General features: G+C 44.5%; 1 protein-coding gene across 1 annotated transcript; it reads right to left on the minus strand.

Annotated features, from left to right (window-relative positions):
• Nucleotides 1-11,479: 11,479 nt before the first annotated feature.
• On the minus strand, nucleotides 11,480-21,031 carry LOC139753917 (uncharacterized). The gene is made up of 3 exons (XM_071670875.1): nucleotides 20,297-21,031; nucleotides 12,882-13,117; nucleotides 11,480-11,637 (listed from the first exon to the last, which is right to left on the minus strand). Exons 1-3 carry the CDS (start codon nucleotides 21,016-21,018, stop codon nucleotides 11,480-11,482), a joined length of 1,116 nt encoding a protein of 371 aa, XP_071526976.1. The 5' UTR covers nucleotides 21,019-21,031.
• Nucleotides 21,032-22,621: the final 1,590 nt, after the last annotated feature.

Raw genomic sequence — 22,621 nt, forward strand, 5'->3', positions numbered from 1 at the left:
CATTTCTTTGATATGTAAAGCAGAGAGCTTAACCTTATGACCATTCCATTCCAGCCGACTCCGAGTGAATAAAGGTCAGATGTAAAGTCCAAATGAAGGAAGGTATATCTCCACCCACGGCGGGGGAGACAGTGTTACTGTGGGAGAGAGAGAGAGAGGTGCAGCGAGAGAGAGGCAGTCGCAAACTCTTGATCCGCATCGCCCCAATTGGAAGTTAGAATTGCGTTGTGGGAGCGGGCGGCGCGGGGGCACGACGGGCCGGGGATTAGAAAGAGGCTGGGTTATGTTGGTGCTCAGGAGATCGAAGGAAGATGTCCCATCCATTGTTGTAGATCTTAATCAAGGCGACATGAGGGTCCTGTGCCAGACAGTGTGGGAGGCATTTACGATCTCCCTTGTGCTACGCGTGTCAAGTACCCTGACCGAAGACTGTGCCTGAAGGTGACATACACACTAGAGTATATATATATATATATATATATATATATATATATATATATATATATATATATATATATATATATATATACACACACACATACACACACACACACACACACACACACACACACACACACACACACACACGTTAGGGGAAACAATCAAGTTAATGGACTCGCATTAAGCAGTAGTCCAGCAGGGTGACAACCGTATCTGTTCTATTCATTTGAGCTGAAAGCCGCTCGCTACACACACACACACACACACACACACACACACACACACACACACACACACACCATATATATTCATCAGTCCTGATAAACTCATTAGTAATCCTGGGAATTCCGTCACCACATAAACATGTACTAAACCCACATACTATTTACAATAACATAAAAATACGAAGTATTATAGTCATAACAACGAGATGACTCAACCTCATCTTTAAGCCTTTGACAAAGAGAAGAAAAAAAAAGGTGCTTTGCAAAAAAGTGTGCGACCTGTGCATGTGTTACGACAGCGTGACGGAAGATGTTACTAAGGTACTTAACAACCGTCACCAGCGTGACGGTGAGTTACACGAAGCTGACGTAACAGTTATTTCACCAATGGGTTCGGGGCTGTCATCTGGGAAAGCCATTTCTCGACGCAGGCGTTCACCATGTTATCTCGTAACAATGACGTTCCACATCCTGTAGAAGCAACAGGTGTTCGCCTCTTCTGTGATGCCTTTTAGGTCCTCCTGTGGCCCAGGAGTATATATATCCTCAGGTGCTTAGGTGAGGCGTTCGTTCGGTGAGCAAGAGAGAGAGAGAGAGAGAGAGAGAGAGAGAGAGAGAGAGAGAGAGAGAGAGAGAGAGAGAGCGACCTTGGAGCGAGCAAGACTGCGTCAGCCTTGAGCATGATGGATACGAACTTTAAGCACGATAGTGCGAGCGATGAGGACCGCGGTTCGAATCTCAGTAGGACGATACGACACACACACACACACACACACACACACACACACACACACACACGCTACAAATACAATCCTCCTCCACTGACGATGTTGTGAAAGGAGAAAAACAAAACATGGTCTAGTCTATGAAGTCCAACTGACACTTATCTCTGAACCAGAGTGAGGGAGGTAGACTGCCTCTGTCTAATGAGTTCCCACATTTGTACCGGGATACGAAGCCTTGTCCTAACCTTTAAAGTCCTTTACTCGCTTTAACCATTCAAAGCAACATCGAAAAACTAGCATAAAAATGGCTTTTAAGCCAATATCACTTTACTAAAGTGATACCATCCAAAGTTACCTGGTACTTAATCTACATCAGTTGACAGTAACTCATAACACATGGCATTTCAATGAATAAACAAGGCTATGGCTGAGAGATGATGTTGTTTACACATAACTTAAACCAGTAGAAAATTTACTTGAAAACCCCGCTGGTGTAAATCTGTGGTTTATCTTATGCTGAAAGTCACTTCTGTAAGATGTGCCACTAGATATCACACACACTCAAAATTGGTACTTCTATCTGCTATATCTATCTACTGCAGAACCTACCATCTATCTATCTCTCTGCTATTTACCAAGGTCATACCTGCCATCGATCAGAGTCTAGAACATTCTGCTGGCGAAGCTCTACCGCTAAAACTAAACCTTTTACCATGCGAAAGGGAACGGCTGGAGAACACAAGGCACTCCCACCGGTACACATCGTCCAAGATGGAACATTCTGCCAGCCCAACTCTGGTGCTGTTTTAAGACATCGTTCACGGAGGATCTCATCTTTTTTTTCTTCGTGAAGAGTCGCGTATCCTCAAGATGAATTCCATTTCCTTCGTAAATTCTATTAAGTTACACGAGTTGCTGGGTTGGCTGATTGTGTATCTGTACGAGTTGCTGGGTTGGCTGACTGACTGTCTGACTGTCTGTACGGGGCCTCAGGAACCAGCGTTAAAACTGGTGTCATCCTCTTCCACGCTACTTGTACGTCAGGAGAAGGGAAGGATATGCCAGCGGAATCGCTGAGTAGGGAATCCCTCTGCTGTGGACGACCCTGGAAGCCTTCCGGGAGCTTAGGCCTCCACCTCTCCCAACCTGTGCTGCGCCGGGCGCTGACCAGCGGAGGGCAAGGCTAATCATAGTGCTCGGAGTGGGTCTCCCGTCAGGCGATCTACAGGGGAGGAACGGCTGAACCTTTGTGGCGGGAGGAAGCCGACATGCCTGCCTACCACTTAGGACCTTCTCTACCCCCGGGGGACTGGTAGGGTGTAGCCAGGCTTGGAGATGGGGAACGGGAAGAGAAGCCAAGAATTAAGACTCTGGAGAGTGTGGGAAGACTGGGAAATAATGATTCAGTGATAGCGGGAGTCGAGAACCAGTACGTACTTAGGGGTAGGAGTCAAACTGAAAGAGAGAGAACGAAGTGCATGGAATAAAAAAAAGGGGGGGGAGGGAACCCTTGAGTTCCTGACATCATTGGAGATGCTGAGGTCTTCCAAGTGTTGCTGGTGATGTCAACACCTGTGTGGCACGCCTGAGTCTTCCCTCAGCACCCCTGGCGTGTGGTAAGCCAAAGCCAACACTAAAACTGTTGTCCCTACCTCTGTGAGGAGTCAAACCCCATATCCTCATATCCGGTATCCGTTATATCCCGTGGTCCTTCTACCCAGTGTTCGTTATACCAAGTGATCCTTCAATCCGGTGCTTGTTATATCAGGTGGTCCTTAATTCCGGTCTTTTGTCCTATCAAGTCATCCTTATATCCAGGGTCAGCTTACGCTAAGTGCTCCATATATCCGGTATTCATATCAATCATTATTGTCAGCACCTGACGAAGGTGTCAAAAGATTTTTCGATCAATGGTTATAACTTGACGATGACGAACCTTACCGACCCTAGCAATTCACAGGCCTTTATGAAGGCAAAACATACAATCAACAACCATTAGCAAAGTCAATTACAATGCGTCTTGTTGTAATTAATGACTATTAACAGCTAAGGGGTCATTAACTTAAAAAAAAAAAGTTTACCATGCTTCAAACATACAAAGTAGACACTGATTTTCCTAACTGCAAATCCAACTGTCAACATATGCATGTGTGCGAAACTACTTTTCAATCGCCATGAATGAACTGTGTTTGAAGCAGTGTTCGAGCCATCTAAAGTACTGTGTAATGCTGTAAATTCTTTTTCTTAACAACACCACTAAATTGATGTTTCTTTAGAGTACTGTCAGGCCACTAACAAGAATTTTCTGCAGTCCAGCGTAAGTATGATTTGTTACATGGATGTCGAGACAAATGGAGCAAAGCTGCTTCGAGAAAATGAACTCAAATGATTTACAAACCACTTTCGCTTCACTAGCATGGACTTGCTACCGTTCGAAGCGCTTCGGTTTCGTCAACATATAATACTTTTATGATCATTACATCTGCCTTGAGATAAAAAATCAAGCTTGTTGAAGCAGAATCGTTCTGTTGAGAGAGACAAAAAAAAAAAATCGCTTAGAAAACGTTGGTGTGAGCTTTCTGCCATACGGAATACCCTCTCCTCGAAACAGTTTCCTTCATCTCAGAGTAGACTGGGTGCCGACCGAACCCACCCACTCTGCGTCGTGGCTACCGTCTGGAGGGATTCGACTAAAGCCCAAACTACGTAGCTTGAACGCTGAGGTTGTGGGAGATCGAGATCTCTCTCCCCCTTGCTCAAGGATCGTACCTTCGTGCACGAGGGGGGTGGGATCAGATATTTACTGCCCACATTATGACACACGCTGTCATAATAATGGCTATAAATCTCAGATCAGTTCGTTATAAAACTTTTAAAACCCATATCAATCATTTGGGAAACTTTATAGCAACCATCTGTCCCTAACGGTTCCTTCCCCAGCAAAGCAGAGCCCACAAAAATCCACATTTTCTATCCTCCCCCGCACTCACCTCCCACCCACTACACGAGACCTGGGATGAAGTGATGTAAGAACGCATTACACAGACCCCCCCCTCCAGTATGAAGTTACACTTGGAGAAGAAAATTAAAAGAGAGAGAGAGAGAGAGAGAGAGAGAGAGAGAGAGAGAGAGAGAGAGAGAGAGAGAGAGAGCGGAAAGGTCTCTCTCTCTCTCTCTCTCTCTCTCTCTCTCTCTCTCTCTCTCTCTCTCTCTCTCTCTCTCTCTCTCTCTCTCTCTCTCTCATCTTCTGAATGGACCGGGCGAGTGCAGCAAAAGACGTGTTATTTACTATATAACCTTTGTTACTGACCATCTCGAGGCCTAAGCCGAGACCTATTTCTTTGGTTTACTAATTCACAACAGCCTCTCTGAACCATCTTCCCAAACACAGGTATATAAACCACAACCTCTGATCCAGAATATAGCCAATAAAAATGACGAGTAAATAAGAGAATGCTTTACCCACCCCCGACGCCCGGACCATGTCAACGCCTGCGCAGGCCTATTGATTCTACAGAAAACGGGAATTCAGCAGGAGTAACATACGTCAATGCTGCAACAATAATTGTTTCCTGCAATTTTTTCATCGGTTTCCCATGGCATTTCACGCAGTAGTGACAAAAAGTGTATATAATATATATAGAAATAAATTACGACAAAATATTGGCTCTTAATCTTAAATCTGATGTGTATTACTGACGCAATTTAAAGTCTTTGTTTTGCCAATTCTAACAGAACAAGCGACTTTATCTCAAGTGACAAGTTTTGGTGGGTTAGACAGTATTGATGGTTGTGGGTGTGAAATCAATTCCCTTACTGCACACACACACACACACACACAATATATATATATATATATATATATATATATATATATATATATATATATATAGATATATAGATAGATAGATAGATAGCTAGATAGATAGATAGATAGATATATAAGCACTTTGTACGTGTGTGTTTACCAAATGGCATCCTAGCTTCGTCTCTTCGATGTATATCAACTGACTTATATTTCTCTCTTGTGTCTCCCCTGATGATGTGATTATTACACGAAAGTGCACCTGGGAACTTATCGTGTTTCATTTTCCCCGTGGACTCATAGGAATATAATATATATATATATATATATATATATTTTTTTTTTTTTCATATTATTCGCCATTTCCCGCGATAGCGAGGTAGCGTTAAGAACAGAGGACTGGGCCTTTGAGGGAATACCCTCACCTGGCCCCCTTCTCTGTTCCTTCTTTTGGAAAATTAAAATAAAAAAATGAGAGGGGAGGATTTCCAGCCCCCCGCTCCCTATATATATATATATATATATATATATATATATATATATATATATATATATATATATATATATACAGTGTGTGTGTGTATGTGTGTGTGTGTGTGTGTGTGTGTGTGTGTGTGTGTTATTAGAAGTAACTGGTTCGTGTCTGTGGGAAGAAGGGGGTTCTGGCGCTAAATGGGAGTAGAGTCTTTGGAATATATTGGAGAGGAAGGCTGTGATAAGGGGAGGCTGAGGCGTGTCGTGAGGGAGTGACTGGAGACGAAGCAGGTGGGGGTGTGTGAGGCGGTTATGTATGAGGTAAGGGGTAACTCATATTCTTTTTTAAACCACCAACCACCACAAGACATGAACGTCTTCAAGTTAAATCCTGAATCATATAACCGTTAAAAGCATACAATTAGAAATATATTTCCCTCCCGAAAACTCTCATCTACGTTAAACATACAATAATCTAGAAACTAAATGCTAACTGGCTAAAGATGAAAGCTCATCTTTACGGTGCGAGTTCGTAAAGATAATAAATTCATGGAAACCTTGTACCTGGTCGTTACCCCATGTTCGTAAAACATCACATTCTCAAATACATAATTCAGACGTACTTCTCAGCTATCAGTTCCGTCTCTGTACTCTACAGAAACCTCTCAGGTTCAGCTGTAAGCTAAACTTGCAGAATCCTCTTGTGGACACGACTGCACACAAGACCTGCAGACGTTACCATCAACACGACGTGAAAGAATCATCAATAACAAACCTAGAAAAAAAAAATATATGTGGAGAAACAAAGTTTACGTTTCTGACACGACACGTTCCAATGGGATGATGAACTGGACGTCCCTCTGAAGTCTGGAATTGGAAGTTAATAGGCAAGTCTGTTCTTCCGTGGCTTCAATAGAAACTCAACTACGCATTAACGTCTGGTAATGACCGAGGGACGAGAAGCAGGCGATCATATCAACCGGAAACTCAACCCTGAGATAATAACACAGGATACTAGTACGTCACTCCACAGGTGACAAGTGCCTCCTTATCTACTGTCGTATTCTGAAATAGAGAATTAAAAATATCCATCGATTTATCTATCTATCTATGTATCTATCTATCTATGTAGTTCAGGAAGGTAGCTTCCTGAAATTCATTCCCAGGTTTCATGAGGTGCATCAGGCACACAAAACGGACTCTGGAATCACACATACACTCGTCTCCTCAGCTCCTGTCCAATTTATCAAACTGAAGAATCACATAGCGTATTTAATGTCTTTCTTTCCATTCCATGTACTCCTCAGTAAAGTGTAAAAGTAAAGTAAAAAAAAATAAATATATTTATACTCTATATGAAATAGCTCTCTATACTTCAGTGATCATTATTCATGTGTTACGAGGGGAGGAACCTTACACTGGTGCTGCCATTTCTCTTAGCCTTGTATACATGTACCATTTCTTTACTCCCATGTGTGTAGAAACACCAACACACCCTAGCCTTACCCAGGTACCCAGCCTGTGTGTGTGTGTGTGTGTGTGTGTGTGTGTGTAGGGAAGAGGCTAGGTCGAGCATAGTGGGCTCTGGTTACAGTAAGTTACGTATAACAACCTACGCGAGTGGACGTGCGCATGTGACTATCGTTCGTCTGACCCTGACGCTACCACGCTAAGGTGGGAAACGCAATTCGGAATGATGAAAAACATCACTACCACCATCATCATCATCACTGCTACAACATCATCATCACCATCATTGCTACAGCATCATCATCATCATCATCATCATCACCATCATTGCTACAGCATCATCATCATCATCATCATATAAACATCGAAAGCGAGAGAGGCAAAGGGAAAAAGCCAAGTTGGTATATAAAAAAAAAGTGAGAGTAACTCAACATAGCAAAGCAAACCAGAACCAAACAGAGGAAAGGCGTTTGTATTATACACAACAAAAGACGACATAGAAGTTAAGACTCACTGGGTCTCCCTCCCTTATAGTCAGTCCTCCTGGGAATGAGACAATCCTCTCTTAATCTCTCTCGTCTGATGTCCCTATACCCCAGCAGCAACTCACCCACACACACACACACACACACACACACACCACGCCTCATGTCTCTATACTCCAGCAGCAACTCACCCCACACACACACACACACCGAGCCATATGTCGTGAGTACCGCTCACCCTGGCGTTGTAACAGCAGCAAAAGACCCCCCCCTTTTAAGAGTTGAGCGTCGCGTGTCACTCCAGTGAACAACAAAAGACGAGTTCAGTAGGAGAGTGTGAGTGTTGTTGCCGTAGACCGAAATCTGAGGTCGTTAGCACCTACACCGACCGGAGGTGGAGGTGGGGGGACACCTGTTCCTTCCTGATGGAGGCCAACACCAGACTTTACGTAAGCCCTTACGAACACCTGTGCCTCTCTAAACACCTGCACAGATGTGGTCATATGAACTCTGTACTAGTCACGATGTGTGTTCATAAATTCGCCCGTGGGACTGCGCCCAATAACATTGGCATATTATGCCTTCGACGGGTCGCGTACACGCATTAATGGCATTGCAAGCACGACTACTGCCATTCGTGTGTCCGATAATTATAACAATGCCATCCAACCTCTTCACTCACATTAAAGTAACCTGTTTTTTTTCACTCCTTTGTCCATCACTTTACACCATTAAGATCTCACTTTAAAATAGGGAGAACATGTCGCAGCAACACCATCCACGGAAATGTGTCCACTTCTCTCTCAACTTAGGAGTGGAACTTGAAAAGACTTAACACAATGTACCCATCTGAGCGGCTCTCACCCACGTCCCGCAAGCCTAGTCTGTCGCTCCGGACGCCAACCCGCTGCTCGACGAAGACCTCAAGCTTCTTCGAACTACCCTTTGCAGTCTGCTTTCGCAAGAAGACACTGTATGATGGGGCTCTGTTAGCTTCCAGGATAGAGGGAACCTCCACGGGAAACGTGCTTATCGCTATTCCACGAAGTCTACTAAATTCCCAGCCCCAACGACCCATCCTCCCCACCAGCAGGTAAGGAACTGGGGCTTCCACGTCCTAATTTTGTCCTTAATGGACTGGTGACACCGCCAGCCACAGGTTGCTAAGGGCTTTTCCCAGGCTGAAGGTTCCGGTCACAGGACAAAAGCCTCACTGGAGGAGGAGGCCTTGGATGAACTAAGAAAGCGGCAAAAGAGGAATAAAAGTAAGGAAAGTAAGGAAAGAAGAGGGGAAAATCTACCTGTGAGTTTTGGAAGTGGTAAACCTGACTTCTATAATAAAAAAAAAATCGGGTTGTAGGTGTTAGGTGAGACATGAGAAGGTAGAGAGTTCCACTGCTCAGCGGTGTAGGGCAAGGGTCAGGTGGTATGTGTTAGGATAGACGCGAGGAAGCAAAATGCGAAAGCTTAGCGATGTAGGGTGAGAGAGACAGACACCACAACTCCAACTCCGTCCAAACATGACAGCCACGTTCCCAGCAGCAGCAGCACGTAACGAGGCGTACGGAAAAAAAAAAAAAGAAATAACAAAGTACTCACAAATTTTCTTTAACAAAGTTCTCAAATAAAAGCATCAAAATTCGAAGCTCTGAAGTAAAATGAGAAAGTAGTCAAACTTCCAAATAATTACGGTAAAAGTAGTGAAAAATGCGAAGTACTCGAAAACCTGAGATCATCCACTTAAATAACAATGAGAACCATTATCAAAAGTATTAATACCACTTTACGGCTCAAAGGTAGTGAAAAATGCAAGATACTGCTGTAAACAAATATCTTATCACACGTAATCAAATTTCCTTTCGATTGGATGCAAATAGTTACATAATACCATTTACTCTTACAGAACAAGTCACGTATATGAGGACACTTGCCTATTGTATAACACTTGCATCTCCATAAAACGACGTTGCTACAATACAACTCACCTTTCGGCTAATGCAGTGCCAAAACGTGTAGCATTCATCATGGTTCACAGAACAACGTCTACCTAATACTAGATTAACACTTGCCTGAGTGTAAACTTACCGCTATGGCGATGCCCTGATAACAGTGTTGGCGCCACTGAAAACTCAGAACACAACATTCCGCCCTAATCAGAACGTGCTGATTCATTCAGCACGAAAACTCACCGGAGAGTAAAATGGAACAACAAACTTCTAAACGTAGAGACTTACTAAATTCGGTTAGTATGGACTCTCTCAGATACCGATCACCTCCTCACGATCTAGAAAGGTCTACTGGGGCAAAATCAATCAATTGTAGCCTCTATGGAAAGTGCCAAATAACTGGATATGCCAATACAGAAGGTATTAGCTGCCATGTAAGTGTACATCAGTGATACACATCACCTATTGAGTTACGAGAAAGGGGTTCAGGTCATGACTCATGCTGAGTAAAACACACACACACTAATGAGAGACGTAATTGGTAATTGGTTTTTAAAGTACTGATGATGCCGGGGGGGGGAGTCGTCGTTACCAATTCCATCGTCAGTGTGGCACCACCCGTTCTTCCCTCATTATCTTCATTATCATCATTATCATTATGATAATAACAAACTAGAAAGACAACATTGATCGCCTCAGGTTACTCATCCATTACTACGCTGCGCTAACTGAAATTAGCCAACACTTCTGCCATGTCTCGTTATTGCACAGTTAACCTTAGATCGTCTTCAAAGAACGCCTTTAATCAGCGTAATGAGGAGAGTCAATGTTGCGGTAATTAACCTGTTATTAACCGTGGCACCTGCTAGTGCGCTACCCTCAGCCCGTCATTTCCGGGTCACGTTGTCACGTACGCCAATTTCTCAATAAACAGCCAACGTTTTACGTCATGTTCGACCAATGTTATCCTGGAGGAATGTAGTCAACTAGCAAAGAAATTCTTCTGGAGAAAATGAATTCTTGTGTAATTTCCAAATTAACTTTTCAATCATTTCAAAGGACTCTTTCAAAAAGCTTAAGTAGTTTTTTAGCGGACTCTTAAGTAAAATTAGTGAATTCTTATGTACTCTTCAAAAATTTCAAGACAGTTCAGAGGAACTAAAACCAAAAAATTATAGCGGATTTCTAAGTAGGTCAAAAGTAATTCTTTCTTCTCAATTCATCCATCTAAAGTAAAGAGAAGAGAAAAATCCTCTATATACAAAATGAAATGTCCATCCGCCTGCCTTCCCTCAAAACGCCTCACTCACTCCCAAACACCTTGAAGAAAGATCATGTCAGTCATGAATTCGCCTTTACTTCACCAGGCATCATTCTGCAGGGGTGGGGTGGGGTTGGGTGGGGGGGAATGATTTTCTTAGCAAAACATGATGGCACACAGTTGTTCAACCAAAGGTTAGGATGGTTGAAACATCTGCTTCAATCAGTTACTAAAACACGTAAAAGTATAAATTTTATAATCTTTTTTATTTAAGTAATTTGCATTGGAAAGTAGCTTTCGTTCTAAATAAAATATTTTTATCTAGGTGAGCAGTAAGGTGCGACCCTTGAGCACGACGGTACGACCCCTTGAGCACGACGGTACGACCCTTGAGTACGACGGTACGACCCTTGAGCACGACGGTACGACCCTCGTGCACGACGGTACGACCCTTGAGCACGACGGTACGACCCTTGAGCACGACGGTACGACCCTTGAGCACGACGGTACGACCCTTGGTTAGAATGGCAGCTTCTGTGTGGACCTGTTTCTTCCCCTACAATGTTGTTAAGCTTTGGAAGTTTACCTTCGTGTGTTCCCTAACCCGTAGCACCTGATCCTTTTTAGAAAGCAAGCTCTCTATACTTCCTACAAGACTCGCTTCATTCTGCACTGCAGGAAACAGTCGTACATCTTTCGTACATTTCTACATTCATGCCCTAAGGAACACAGGTACTTGTGGAAGAAAAGGAGACCACACGAGGAAAACTGGCCTTGCATCTGGTAAACATATGCACAGACATGCACTGTGTAGACAATACAGGAATGGTTTCCTTGTGAATGATTCCACAGGAGACCTGCATAGCCTTATCCACTGTGTGTGAACTATACAAGCATGAAAGGAACTCGCTCCCTCTTGGGTGTAAAGCCACTAACGAAAGTATTACCAAATGCCATATATTCACTGCATACCGCAAGAGGGCCCCCCAGCCTGCAGTCACGAATAGAGCTCATCAGGCCAAACCGTGGACGCCAAAAGAAACTATATATACACAAAAGGAAAGCGTGGTGAGGAAACCGTGGACACAAGATGCATGAAGAGAGACACCTAACCCAGCAGCTTATTGATATGACAAAAGACCAGCCACCCATCCTTGTCCAGACAGTTTCCTCCAACAGAAACGTAAACAATATAACCAGTGGTTAGTCTTACTTAAAACCTACCATGTCATTTTATCCCCCCTCCCTCCTTAACCCCAGATCAAATGAACAATAAAACCGCATGATCTTGTAATAAAGTATCCGAGATCTTACACCACTTAAAGCGGCTACACAACAAGAGAGAGAGAGAGAGAGAAAGAGAGAGAGAGAGAGAGAGAGAGAGAGAGAGAGAGAGAGAGAGAGAGAGAGAGAGAGAGGCTGACAAAGCTATGCATAATAATCATCCTCTCTCCAAATGAAGTCTTACCTATGGAATTCGGTGATTATCATAGGACAGTCTTTGAAGACTGAGGTATTACCTACATAAACAAAGGAAGCGGGGAGATCCAGCCGGGATCATAGTCACTTAAACAAAGGAAGCGGGGAGATAAAGGCGAGATTATAACTATATAAATAAACGAAGCTGGGAGACAGAGACGAGATCATAGCTACTTAAAGGAAGCGGGGAGATGAAGACGAGACTATAGCTATATTTCTTCCCTACAGGACAGACGTCCTCCCCCTGGGATGAATATTACAAAACCCGCTATACGCCTCCAATCTCCGTAACTGATCTAGCTTAACGCAGGACAGGGTTTACAAGATTTCTAAATACGAGTCTTACGCGGATGGAGCCACGAGTGTCATTTACAGGGAAGAGATGAGAGAGGTATAATAGACCTGCTGAGAGAGGCCTGAATCCCGATTGTAATCTTGCGGGATTTCTGTCAAGACAGCTCAACGAACGTCTAACCTGAAGAAGATTACGAATGTAAACAGACACAGGCCGCGTGCGCCATCTACCATCATCACGTCCTACAAGACTCCCACGTAACAGGTAATGACACACCTTTGTTCAGCAGCCTGGACTTGCGGTGGACGACCCTGGAGGAGGAGGTGGAAGGGTGCGAGCGAGCGGCTAAGGGCGTGTCGGAGGTCGTGGAGTGTTCCGTCAGGGTGTCCGACTCCCCAACGCTGCTGCAGCGCCGCTGGTGGCGGTAGATGGAAATAAGGAGGCCGTCCATCATGGACTGCTTCCGCTGTTGTTGCCTGCTGCTGCCGCCGCTGCTGCTGCTGCTGCACCATCTGTTGCCAGGGCAAGAAGACATATCAGGTCAGTGAATCATTCATTCTAAGGGTCATTCACAACGATACTGATCAACACACCCCCAACGGTGAGGGGGGGGAAAAAAGAAAAGGAGTTTAGTTCTTCTCCAGTACGTGAGGGTGACTGAACCTATCTGATAACTTGGCCATTAAGAACAGAGTGGAATAAAGCATGATTATGTCTGATTTGGGGAAGGAAATCATAGGCAACTTCATGTGCAAACGACCCTATAGCTTGTCGACAACCTTCGTCCAGCCACCATGAATCTGTCAACCATGGAAGACAGAAGAGTGAGGGGTGATCGAATACAAGACAGAGCTGGGACACACACACACACACACACACAGGACTGACCGTTCCAAGATTTTGAAGTGGTTTGGCAATATTGATATCTCGAGCAGCTTTTCGACATCATACGATACAGGCTAGTAACAATTACACACACACACACACACACACACACAGGTACATGAGCCGAGTTTTCACGTGTTCAGGTGAACACCACCAGTGACGTCATCTTACCACGGGGTCAGCCAGCACACATATCAGGCTTGACCCCGGTGGAAGTATCCACGGCTGCCATGGGGCGCTTCAATCACTTTCTATTTTTATCGTTAAATTACACTTTTCTTGTCATTTATGTATCCTAGAGAGAGAGAGAGAGAGAGAGAGAGAGAGAGAGAGAGAGAGAGAGAGAGAATTTTCCTCGAGTGAGCGAGGTAGCGCCAGGAACAGACGAAGAAAGGCCACAAATGCAATGTTCCACCAAATGATTCTGACCAAAACCATATTACAACCATGATAGGAAATGATGCCCTCCGGTACAATATTAAGACCAGTAACGACCGAACTGCACGCTATCATAAATCGATTGTTCGGATAAGAAATCAATCCGACAAAAATAAATCATAATCAGAAAAAGATTATATGAGAAATATCCGAGTAATAAATTCTTAATTGTCTATATGGTCCTGAATCGCGGTGGGCTGAATGGTAATTTAACGTTATCCACAAAAGCGTGCGGTCGGTCGACCCACAGATCCTCGAACGATTACGCACACAGAATACGAGAGAGAGAGAGAGAGAGAGAGAGAGAGAGAGAGAGAGAGAGAGAGAGAGAGAGAGAGAGTTAAGAGTTTACTTCGCTTTCTACAAAAAGAGAGAAGTCTGGACTGCCGGAAAGCGTTTGACACTAGGGCATACGAGGCTGGCGAATACCATGGATACATCTCCAAGCAGGAATACAGGGGAGGGGAGTTAGACTCTTATTATGGACGAAGGATTATCTACGTGGAAAAGGATGAAGGACGCTATCAGAGGATCCTTCCACGTAATGAGGAGGTCATCAACGTCAGTGGGGAGGGTCGATCCTAGCTGGCACTCGATGACCTCGCTCATCAAGGTCAATGACTCAAAGGTCAATGACTCACACCACAAGGGGTTGGAATACTCGTGCCTGACTGTGGTTTGTACATGATGCCGATGCCATGAGGAAAGACAACACAAAAGGGTCATGAGAACTGCATCAGCCTACAAGGGAACCTAGACACACTCCCAAACTTGGTCTGATTCATGGTTGATGGAACTCAACCCCACGTAAATGTAGAGTAAAAAAAGGGATGGCTCAGAATGAAAGAAGGCCTCGAAACCAACAAAAATTCTACCCCAAAAATAAGCTGCAGGAATGTGTATGTGTGTGTGTGTGTGTGTGTGTGTGTGTGTGTGTGTGTGTGTGTGTCAAGACGCAGATTTATAGAATAAGAACGGGGGAGTAATAGAATAAAATGAGAAAATGTGAAAGCTGACAACTTGCAGTTTGAGACCAATTCTTCGTCCGTTTCCTGGGGCGCTACCACTATAACACGGGAAACCACGAAAATATACGAAACAATATTCATATATAATCGTCTTGGATGGCAATGGAAGTAACTATTAGGCCAATATTCAAATACAAGTCATACACGTAGATATGTACACATAACACAATTACCTCCGGCGTCTCGTTAACTCGTGTGTGTAATCATGTGTAATACACATGGGTGAAAATCTTTGGCTAAAATATTCCCCGGTCTGTCTCAGTGAGTGACACCTGTCTATCACCAGGACAGGTCAATAATACAAGTGTACCGCCCAGGTCACACTTGGAACGTGAACCGACTCAGCCCTGCTATTTCATGAGGTCAAAAGGTCAAAGTTCAAAGCCAGAGGTTAGACAATTCAGGCATGGGCATATATATATATATATATATATATATATATATATATATATATATATATATATATATATATATACCTAGGGAGCTGGACACGACAGTTTAAATAGATCTGACCAGTGTAGCCAGATCTCTCTCCTAACCGACTCCAGGGGGTATAACGCCGCACGCGTTGAGTTCTGTGTTGGTATCATTGTTTTAGGTCTTTGCTTTTACCGTGGCCGGAGTAAAGTGAAGAGACGTGTGCGTGTGTGTGTGTGTGTGTGTGTGTCCTGTGGTGGTGGTAGTGGTGTGTGATTCCCACCTGCACCACACCTGTGGCTGGTGGCGTGGGAAGGGGAGCCCTCTCCAACACCCACCATCACTACTTCTCCAACATACAGTATCACTACCTAGATCGTACTAGGACATGCATCTATTACCAGTAATATATATATATATATATATATATATATATATATATATATATATATATATTTTTTTTTTTTTTTTTTTTTTTATACTTTGTCGCTGTCTCCCGCGTTTGCGAGGTAGCGCAAGGAAACAGACGAAAGAAATGGCCCAACCCCCCCCCCATACACATGTACATACACACGTCCACACACGCAAATATTCATACCTACACAGCTTTCCATGGTTTACCCCAGACGCTTCACATGCCTTGATTCAATCCACTGACAGCACGTCAACCCCTGTATACCACATCGCTCCAATTCACTCTATTCCTTGCCCTCCTTTCACCCTCCTGCATGTTCAGGCCCCGATCACACAAAATCCTTTTCACTCCATCTTTCCACCTCCAATTTGGTCTCCCTCTTCTCCTCGTTCCCTCCACCTCCGACACATATATCCTCTTGGTCAATCTTTCCTCACTCATTCTCTCCATGTGCCCAAACCACTTCAAAACACCCTCTTCTGCTCTCTCAACCACGCTCTTTTTATTTCCACACATCTCTCTTACCCTTACGTTACTTACTCGATCAAACCACCTCACACCACACATTGTCCTCAAACATCTCATTTCCAGCACATCCATCCTCCTACGCACAACTCTATCCATAGCCCACGCCTCGCAACCATACAACATTGTTGGAACTACTATTCCTTCAAACATACCCATTTTTGCTTTCCGGGATAATGTTCTCGACTTCCACACATTTTTCAAGGCTCCCAAAATTTTCGCCCCCTCCCCCACCCTATGATATATATTTTCTTTCTTTTAAACTATTCGCCATTTCCCGCGTTAGCGAGGTAGCGTTAAGAACAGAGGACTGGGCCTTTGTGGGATATCCTCACCTGGCCCCCCTCTGTTCCTCCTTTTGGAAAATGAAAAAAAAACGAGAGGGGAGGATTTCCAGCCCCCCGCTCCCTCCCCTTTTAGTCGCCTTCTACGACACGCAGGGAATACGTGGGAAGTATTCTTAATCCCCTATCCCCAGGGTTATATATATATATATATATATATATATATATATATATATATATATATATATATATATATATATATATATGAGTGTGTGTGTGTGCAGAATCTTCACTTTACCGTGAAGAAATATAAGCACAATGACCACTGGAATTCTCATTCTCTTTTAGAATGATATCGTATTTTGTTTTATTTCAGTCTAAAAATACTCAATATCCATATAAGCAACGTCTCCAAAAAACCACATCCAGCAGTAACCAAATCACACAGAAAACGGGAACATCACTTGAGTTCACATGTACCCAACACCTCCGTCTCCGACAACCTTTTATGCTCCACAGTGGTAAAACTGCCATCATTAATCCCGAGGTATTAAGGAAAAAGTTAAAACTGCTTTTCCGTCCTGTCGCCGTGAAGTACCTTTGTTCTAAACCAATCCGTCAACCCTCGCCTCCTTACCATGGTCTCATCACTCATTATGTTCTCTCGGTGCTTCTCTCTCTCTCTCTCTCTCTCTCTCTCTCTGAAAAGACAGATGGGAGCAACGGATCTGTCTGTTCCTGTCAGGAAGTCTCATTGCCGTCTGGTAGGTCAGGTGGACCGTCAAACCCAACGTTTTCCTTCGGATCTTGTTCGTCATGAGTCGCTGGTCAAACTTGGGGACTTCAAGACTGTAAGGGAATGGATGATATCAGAGTTGGCCATCAGGAACCCTTCCCTTCCCTTCCCTTCTTGTCCCGCGTCATCGCCGTGGTTTTCATTCGCCACGAGTGAGAGTGGATCAGCCAAAGAGTTCCAGCATGGTGACCTCCTTATCCCTGCTGAGTTCCTACACCAGCTGCAGACTGCGTGGTTCCTGGCTCTAGATGGGCGCCTTGCCAGACACGGTAGGGTCCCTCTCCAATGACCTTACTCTCACGAGGCGGGACACACTGTGGTCTGCGACCTGACTCACCCAACATACCTCCTCATGACACAGACCTTCATACTGGTCTAGTTCTTCGCTCCGTCCCTCTATCTACTCTTCATACCAGTGTATCTGTAGAAAGGAAGTGGGTCTCCAGTGTGACTAAGACATGCTTCTACCTCCGTTGGACAACACGTCAGGCTCAGTCAGGTAACTACATATCGACCAGCCTTGAAAGGGAAAAGATGAACAGCTACATTGCCCATGAGCAGACCGCCCCTGTCCAGGAATCGAACCCTTGTGAGCCTGCGAGTGATTCGTAGTCAACGAAGCAATGCTACATGAACGGATGGACAACAAACCATAAAAATACACACACACACACACACACACACACACACACAGCGTCTTGAAGGACATCGTGCCGCCGATACGTCGCGATGCATCTCGTCCAAACATACTCCTGTCGCTGCCCCTGACATTTCCAGAAACGTAGATAACTCGACCACAATACCCAGCTGATAACGGCCCGTCTGCCTCAAGCTGCGAGTGAGCATTCATCGCTATCAGGTGCCGGGGGGAATGGTGGCGATAGGATTTTGTGATAAGAGTAACGCCTGATAAATGCAGGTGGTTGGTTGGCAACACACATCCGCTCTCCCATGCTGAGTATAGACAGGCACAGGAAGAGGAGGCAACCAGCCCGGGAGATACTGGAAAGGACTCAGTGGAAGGAGAGAGAGAGAGAGAGAGAGAGAGAGAGAGAGAGAGAGAGAGAGAGAGAGAGAGAGAGATTGTACGTACATAACAATAACTATAACGAAACGTCGCCAGGTGGTTGGACAAAAGCGCAAAGCTCATCACGAGCATGTAACAGAGACGCTATGCAATCGTAAAACATTCACATAAAAAAAATATTCAGTAAGGCTGGTAACTGAAAAGTATCAACTTGAGAAGGTTGTGGTTGCAATCCGTGTCTCGAGTAAACATAACCATTCCAGTCTGTACAAGTTCAAATGACTACCAGAGGATAACCTGTCATTGTTGTCCTTTACCCAGAGAAAAAATGTACACACACACACACAACCACAACATGGCTAACGAGAGGTTGTTACAGAATCCAAGGATCTTCCACCTTACAATCATCCTTTTGAATGGTAATCATAAAAGTTCAGCACCTGTTTGCAAAATTATCGATGAAACACTTGCCTTGTAACATCATCTACGATCACCTCACGTCACCGAAGACCGACCTAGCTACGACGTAACGACCGTTAATGAAGTACGATGGTGCGACCCTTAAGTAAGACTGTACGCTTTGTATGTATGACATCCTGATCCTTGACCTGACCTTTAAGGTTCAGTTACATTAAAGGTCACGACAGCCAAACCAACAAGGTAAAAAATGGTCCTGATGTACGAGTTCCTCCGTTTTAATATAAGTTCTACTGTCTCCCGTCCTCAGTGACCCTAAACCTCAAGAGAGGACATTAAACGCTAATAATTTCTAAAAAAAATTCTGGGTAACTCTTCAGATTAAATCTTTTGTACAGCAAAATGAGTGTCACAGGGAGCACACAGTTCGGTAAGGGGTGTGTGTGTTTAGCTACACGTGAACACAGCCACCTGTTGCCTATCACTACGCGCCCAGCTTACAGCCAAAACACAAGCCAGGCAGCAGCTGGTCGCTCCCACATGCTCAAAGGAAAACGATTAGCCAGCGTACCCACGTAACACCCGCTTCTTACCAGCGGACACTGTCCACTGTCTTCACCAGCTATTATTACAAAGTTTCGAATACCTTTTGCATTCAATGGCATCTTTTAGCGCGTAAGATAAACGTCGTCAAAATTCCCACCGTGACACTGCAGATATAATGAGGCATAATTTCACCAGTTATCAAGTAGTTAGCGGTTGGCGTTACTGACCATTATGCATGCACGGGCCGGCCGCCGGGGGGGTCGAGTCCCACGTGAGTTCGATTCTTGGTCGCGCCAACCCTCATCCTTCCCTAAGGATTGGGCGATACACCTAGTTTTGGCTTGGGTATGTATACAGTGTAAACATGACTTAATCTTGGAGGTTGGGGGAACGCATTCATCACGCCAGAGGTAAATTTGTTGCCCAACTGACAAGTCTTCGCCCTACGCAGACCTTCGCCTTAATGACGGCCACACTCTCTGATCTATTTAGCGTCAAGCATGGCACGTTCCCAGCTTTCAAAATGATAAATCGCACACCACAGGACGTGGGATCACATGTGGCCTAAAGCTGCAACTTTTTATACGAAAACTTTATGAGTTTATCTACTATTCTTTTTGATTTGTTTGTCCGGAGGGGTTGGGAAAGACATGCTAGAAAAATAGTTCATGAGATTACAAGGACTCTAGGTTATAGACTTCATCTACTGTTTGATATATTTCACTATTGCAGTCAGCAATTCTTACGACATACGTGTAAATCAAACTGACTTCCAACACATTTCCTGAAATTGCTTTCATGTACTGATAACCATCATAGGTCAAGGGTATTACGCCACAATATCGCCTCGTGAAATGGTGCTATTGTTTGCCCCGAACATGAGATCATGAGTGTCCCTGAGTGTCCCACTTACTTGCCGCCGTTGTCTTTATTATCGCTAGCGCCGTTGGCCGTATCGGAATCGCCGTAGGTGGCGTCGTCAGCGGCTTGCATGAGCCGCGAGAAGGAGGAGTAGCCTGACGGAGGCGACGTCGAGCCGTGCGGTGCCTCCTGAGGTGTCATTGGCGCCTGGTATGACAACGTCTGCTTGCCCCTGAGTTTCATAAATCCAGGTGGTGTATAGTCCCTCTCCGTACACCTGTAACCCGTCTTCTGGTCTTTGTTTCCTGGACCTTCCTGTTCGTGGCCACAGCATATTTCAAAAGGAGGAAGTTCGGTCTGTACATTCTGATCACCACCATCTCGAATATTACCATGTTTTCTGCCTGGTTTAATCTTATACGCGATGTGTTTCAAATTTTCTTTGACTATGCTCTTTCCACAAGAACCGACACCCTGGTCATAACAATCACCACTGCCACTCTTCGCGTCACCGGGATTTTCGAGGCTGACATCGCAGAATTCGTCGCCCCAGTCGCGCGACGCGGTGGTGACCAGCACCATGTTTGCTGACGAGTCGTCATCAGTTATACGAGACCCCAGCCGCGCACGACGGAGCGGCCGAGGCACGAAGAACGTGTCGTCCGAGTCCGAGAGGTTGTCCGTGAGCGTATTAAGAGAACGATGCGGTAAGTCAGGGCCCTGAGGGAGCCAACCAGGCGGTGGTATACAACGCGGAGTTCTAACTGACGCCATGACGGAGGCGACATGCGGGCACTGACTCCCCCCCGCATCAGGTGCTGAGCCCCGGATGTGGGGAAATATCCCGCACCGCTGTCGCTTCAACTACGAATTAACCACTTGAAATAAACATTCGAATATATGTCCTGACTCAGCATAAATCGAATATATGTCCTGATTCTGCATAAACACGCTAAAGTCGAACAACTTCACCAAATAACTCTCTAAAAGATTAAGCAATACACTATCAAATCAATGGTGAAATAATATCGTAGACTCCGACAACGTGTGACTTACACAATATATCTTCCTTATAATGAAATGCCTCACTCAATGCTGAGTAGGTTTATCACTGCAAAACATCTATGCACCAATGGCACTTAATCTGAACGTTTAGAAATGAAGCTAAGCAGAAAGTACTGTAATGAAGAAAGATATCACACATGCTTAACCAGGGATATTTCCCTGCCTCGCATGATAGGGGTTCGCAGATGTTTGGGGCCACTCAACAAGCGTAGTCGAAATGTCATACCTTTTTTGTTAATTTCGCTCAACGGCCAAAGTTTGTACAATAATTCTATATACATAAGATATAATAAGATGAATCTATTTTCAAACAGAGAGGAAAGGCGTTTAGGAAGCCTTTTAAAGAGATGAGAGATGTAAGTATAGACTGCCACGTTCCATTACGATGTGAGTCATGCTAGGGGGGAAGGAGCTCCCTTACGAGTTTATCATACAAACGTTGGCTCAGCGACTGACCTCCCCTAGAACACGACGGTGTGATCCTTGAGCATGACTGTACGACCCTTGAACACGACAGCGACACCTCGGACCAAACCTTTTGATGTTCAGGTAAAACACCACCCAACGTTGTGTTTGAGGGTCGAACCAATGTGTTCAAGTGCTTCAGGGCTACGCCAAGATCACGATACGATATTCGTCGAACCTAACCGGACTGATTGTGCCTTTCGTCTCGAAGAGGAGTTGACGTAAAATCAACAGACCAACTGGTAATGATCATGTGCTGCTTAATTTGACCTAAAATATTAATACATATTTTCATCGATTAATAACTATACGGACGGTGGTAAAAAATAATAATGGTAAAAAAAAATAGAGAATACAACAAAAAATCCAAACCGTTTTAACACAGTCGCATGGAGCTTATTTCATTATACCATACTCTGTAAAGACTTATTTCACTCATGGCAATTATCAAAGATGAGAACGGCCGGCTGCATTACACAGCGAAAAACAACTTGGTCTCAGACATAGCCGTGGGGGGGAGGGGGGGTAGTAGAAGACCTCCCAAACCATCGTAAGGTATACGTAAGGTAAGGTCTCAGATCCAGCTATGTGGGTAGAGGACCTCCCAAACTATCATAAGGTATACGTAAGGTAAGGCATGGTCCCATACCCAGTTGTGCGAGCAGAAGACCTCCCAAACCATCGTAACGTATACGTAAGGTGATTACATTAAACTACAAACATTTTCCAGGGCACCTTACATCAAGTCTAACCTCCTAACAGGTTAGTCACGTACATCCTGTAACCAAACACGGATAGCCGGACCCCGTCTTCAGCCAGCGCAAAACTACGTATCCACGAAGTAACA

The sequence above is a fragment of the Panulirus ornatus genome, chromosome 16 (assembly GCF_036320965.1).
Source record: "Panulirus ornatus isolate Po-2019 chromosome 16, ASM3632096v1, whole genome shotgun sequence".
NCBI lineage: Eukaryota > Metazoa > Arthropoda > Malacostraca > Decapoda > Palinuridae > Panulirus > Panulirus ornatus.

Bases quoted from the DNA above. Each gene is read 5' to 3' on its own strand.
- LOC139753917 (XM_071670875.1), bottom strand. From the start codon at position 21,018: ATGGCGTCAGTTAGAACTCCGCGTTGTATACCACCGCCTGGTTGGCTC. The intron at 13,118-20,296 runs GTAAGTGGGACA...CCCTGGCAACAG, and splicing joins AATAAAGACAACGGCGGCAA to ATGGTGCAGCAGCAGCAGCA. The intron at 11,638-12,881 runs GTGTGTCATTAC...TTGTCTACACAG, and splicing joins GTCCAGGCTGCTGAACAAAG to TGCATGTCTGTGCATATGTT.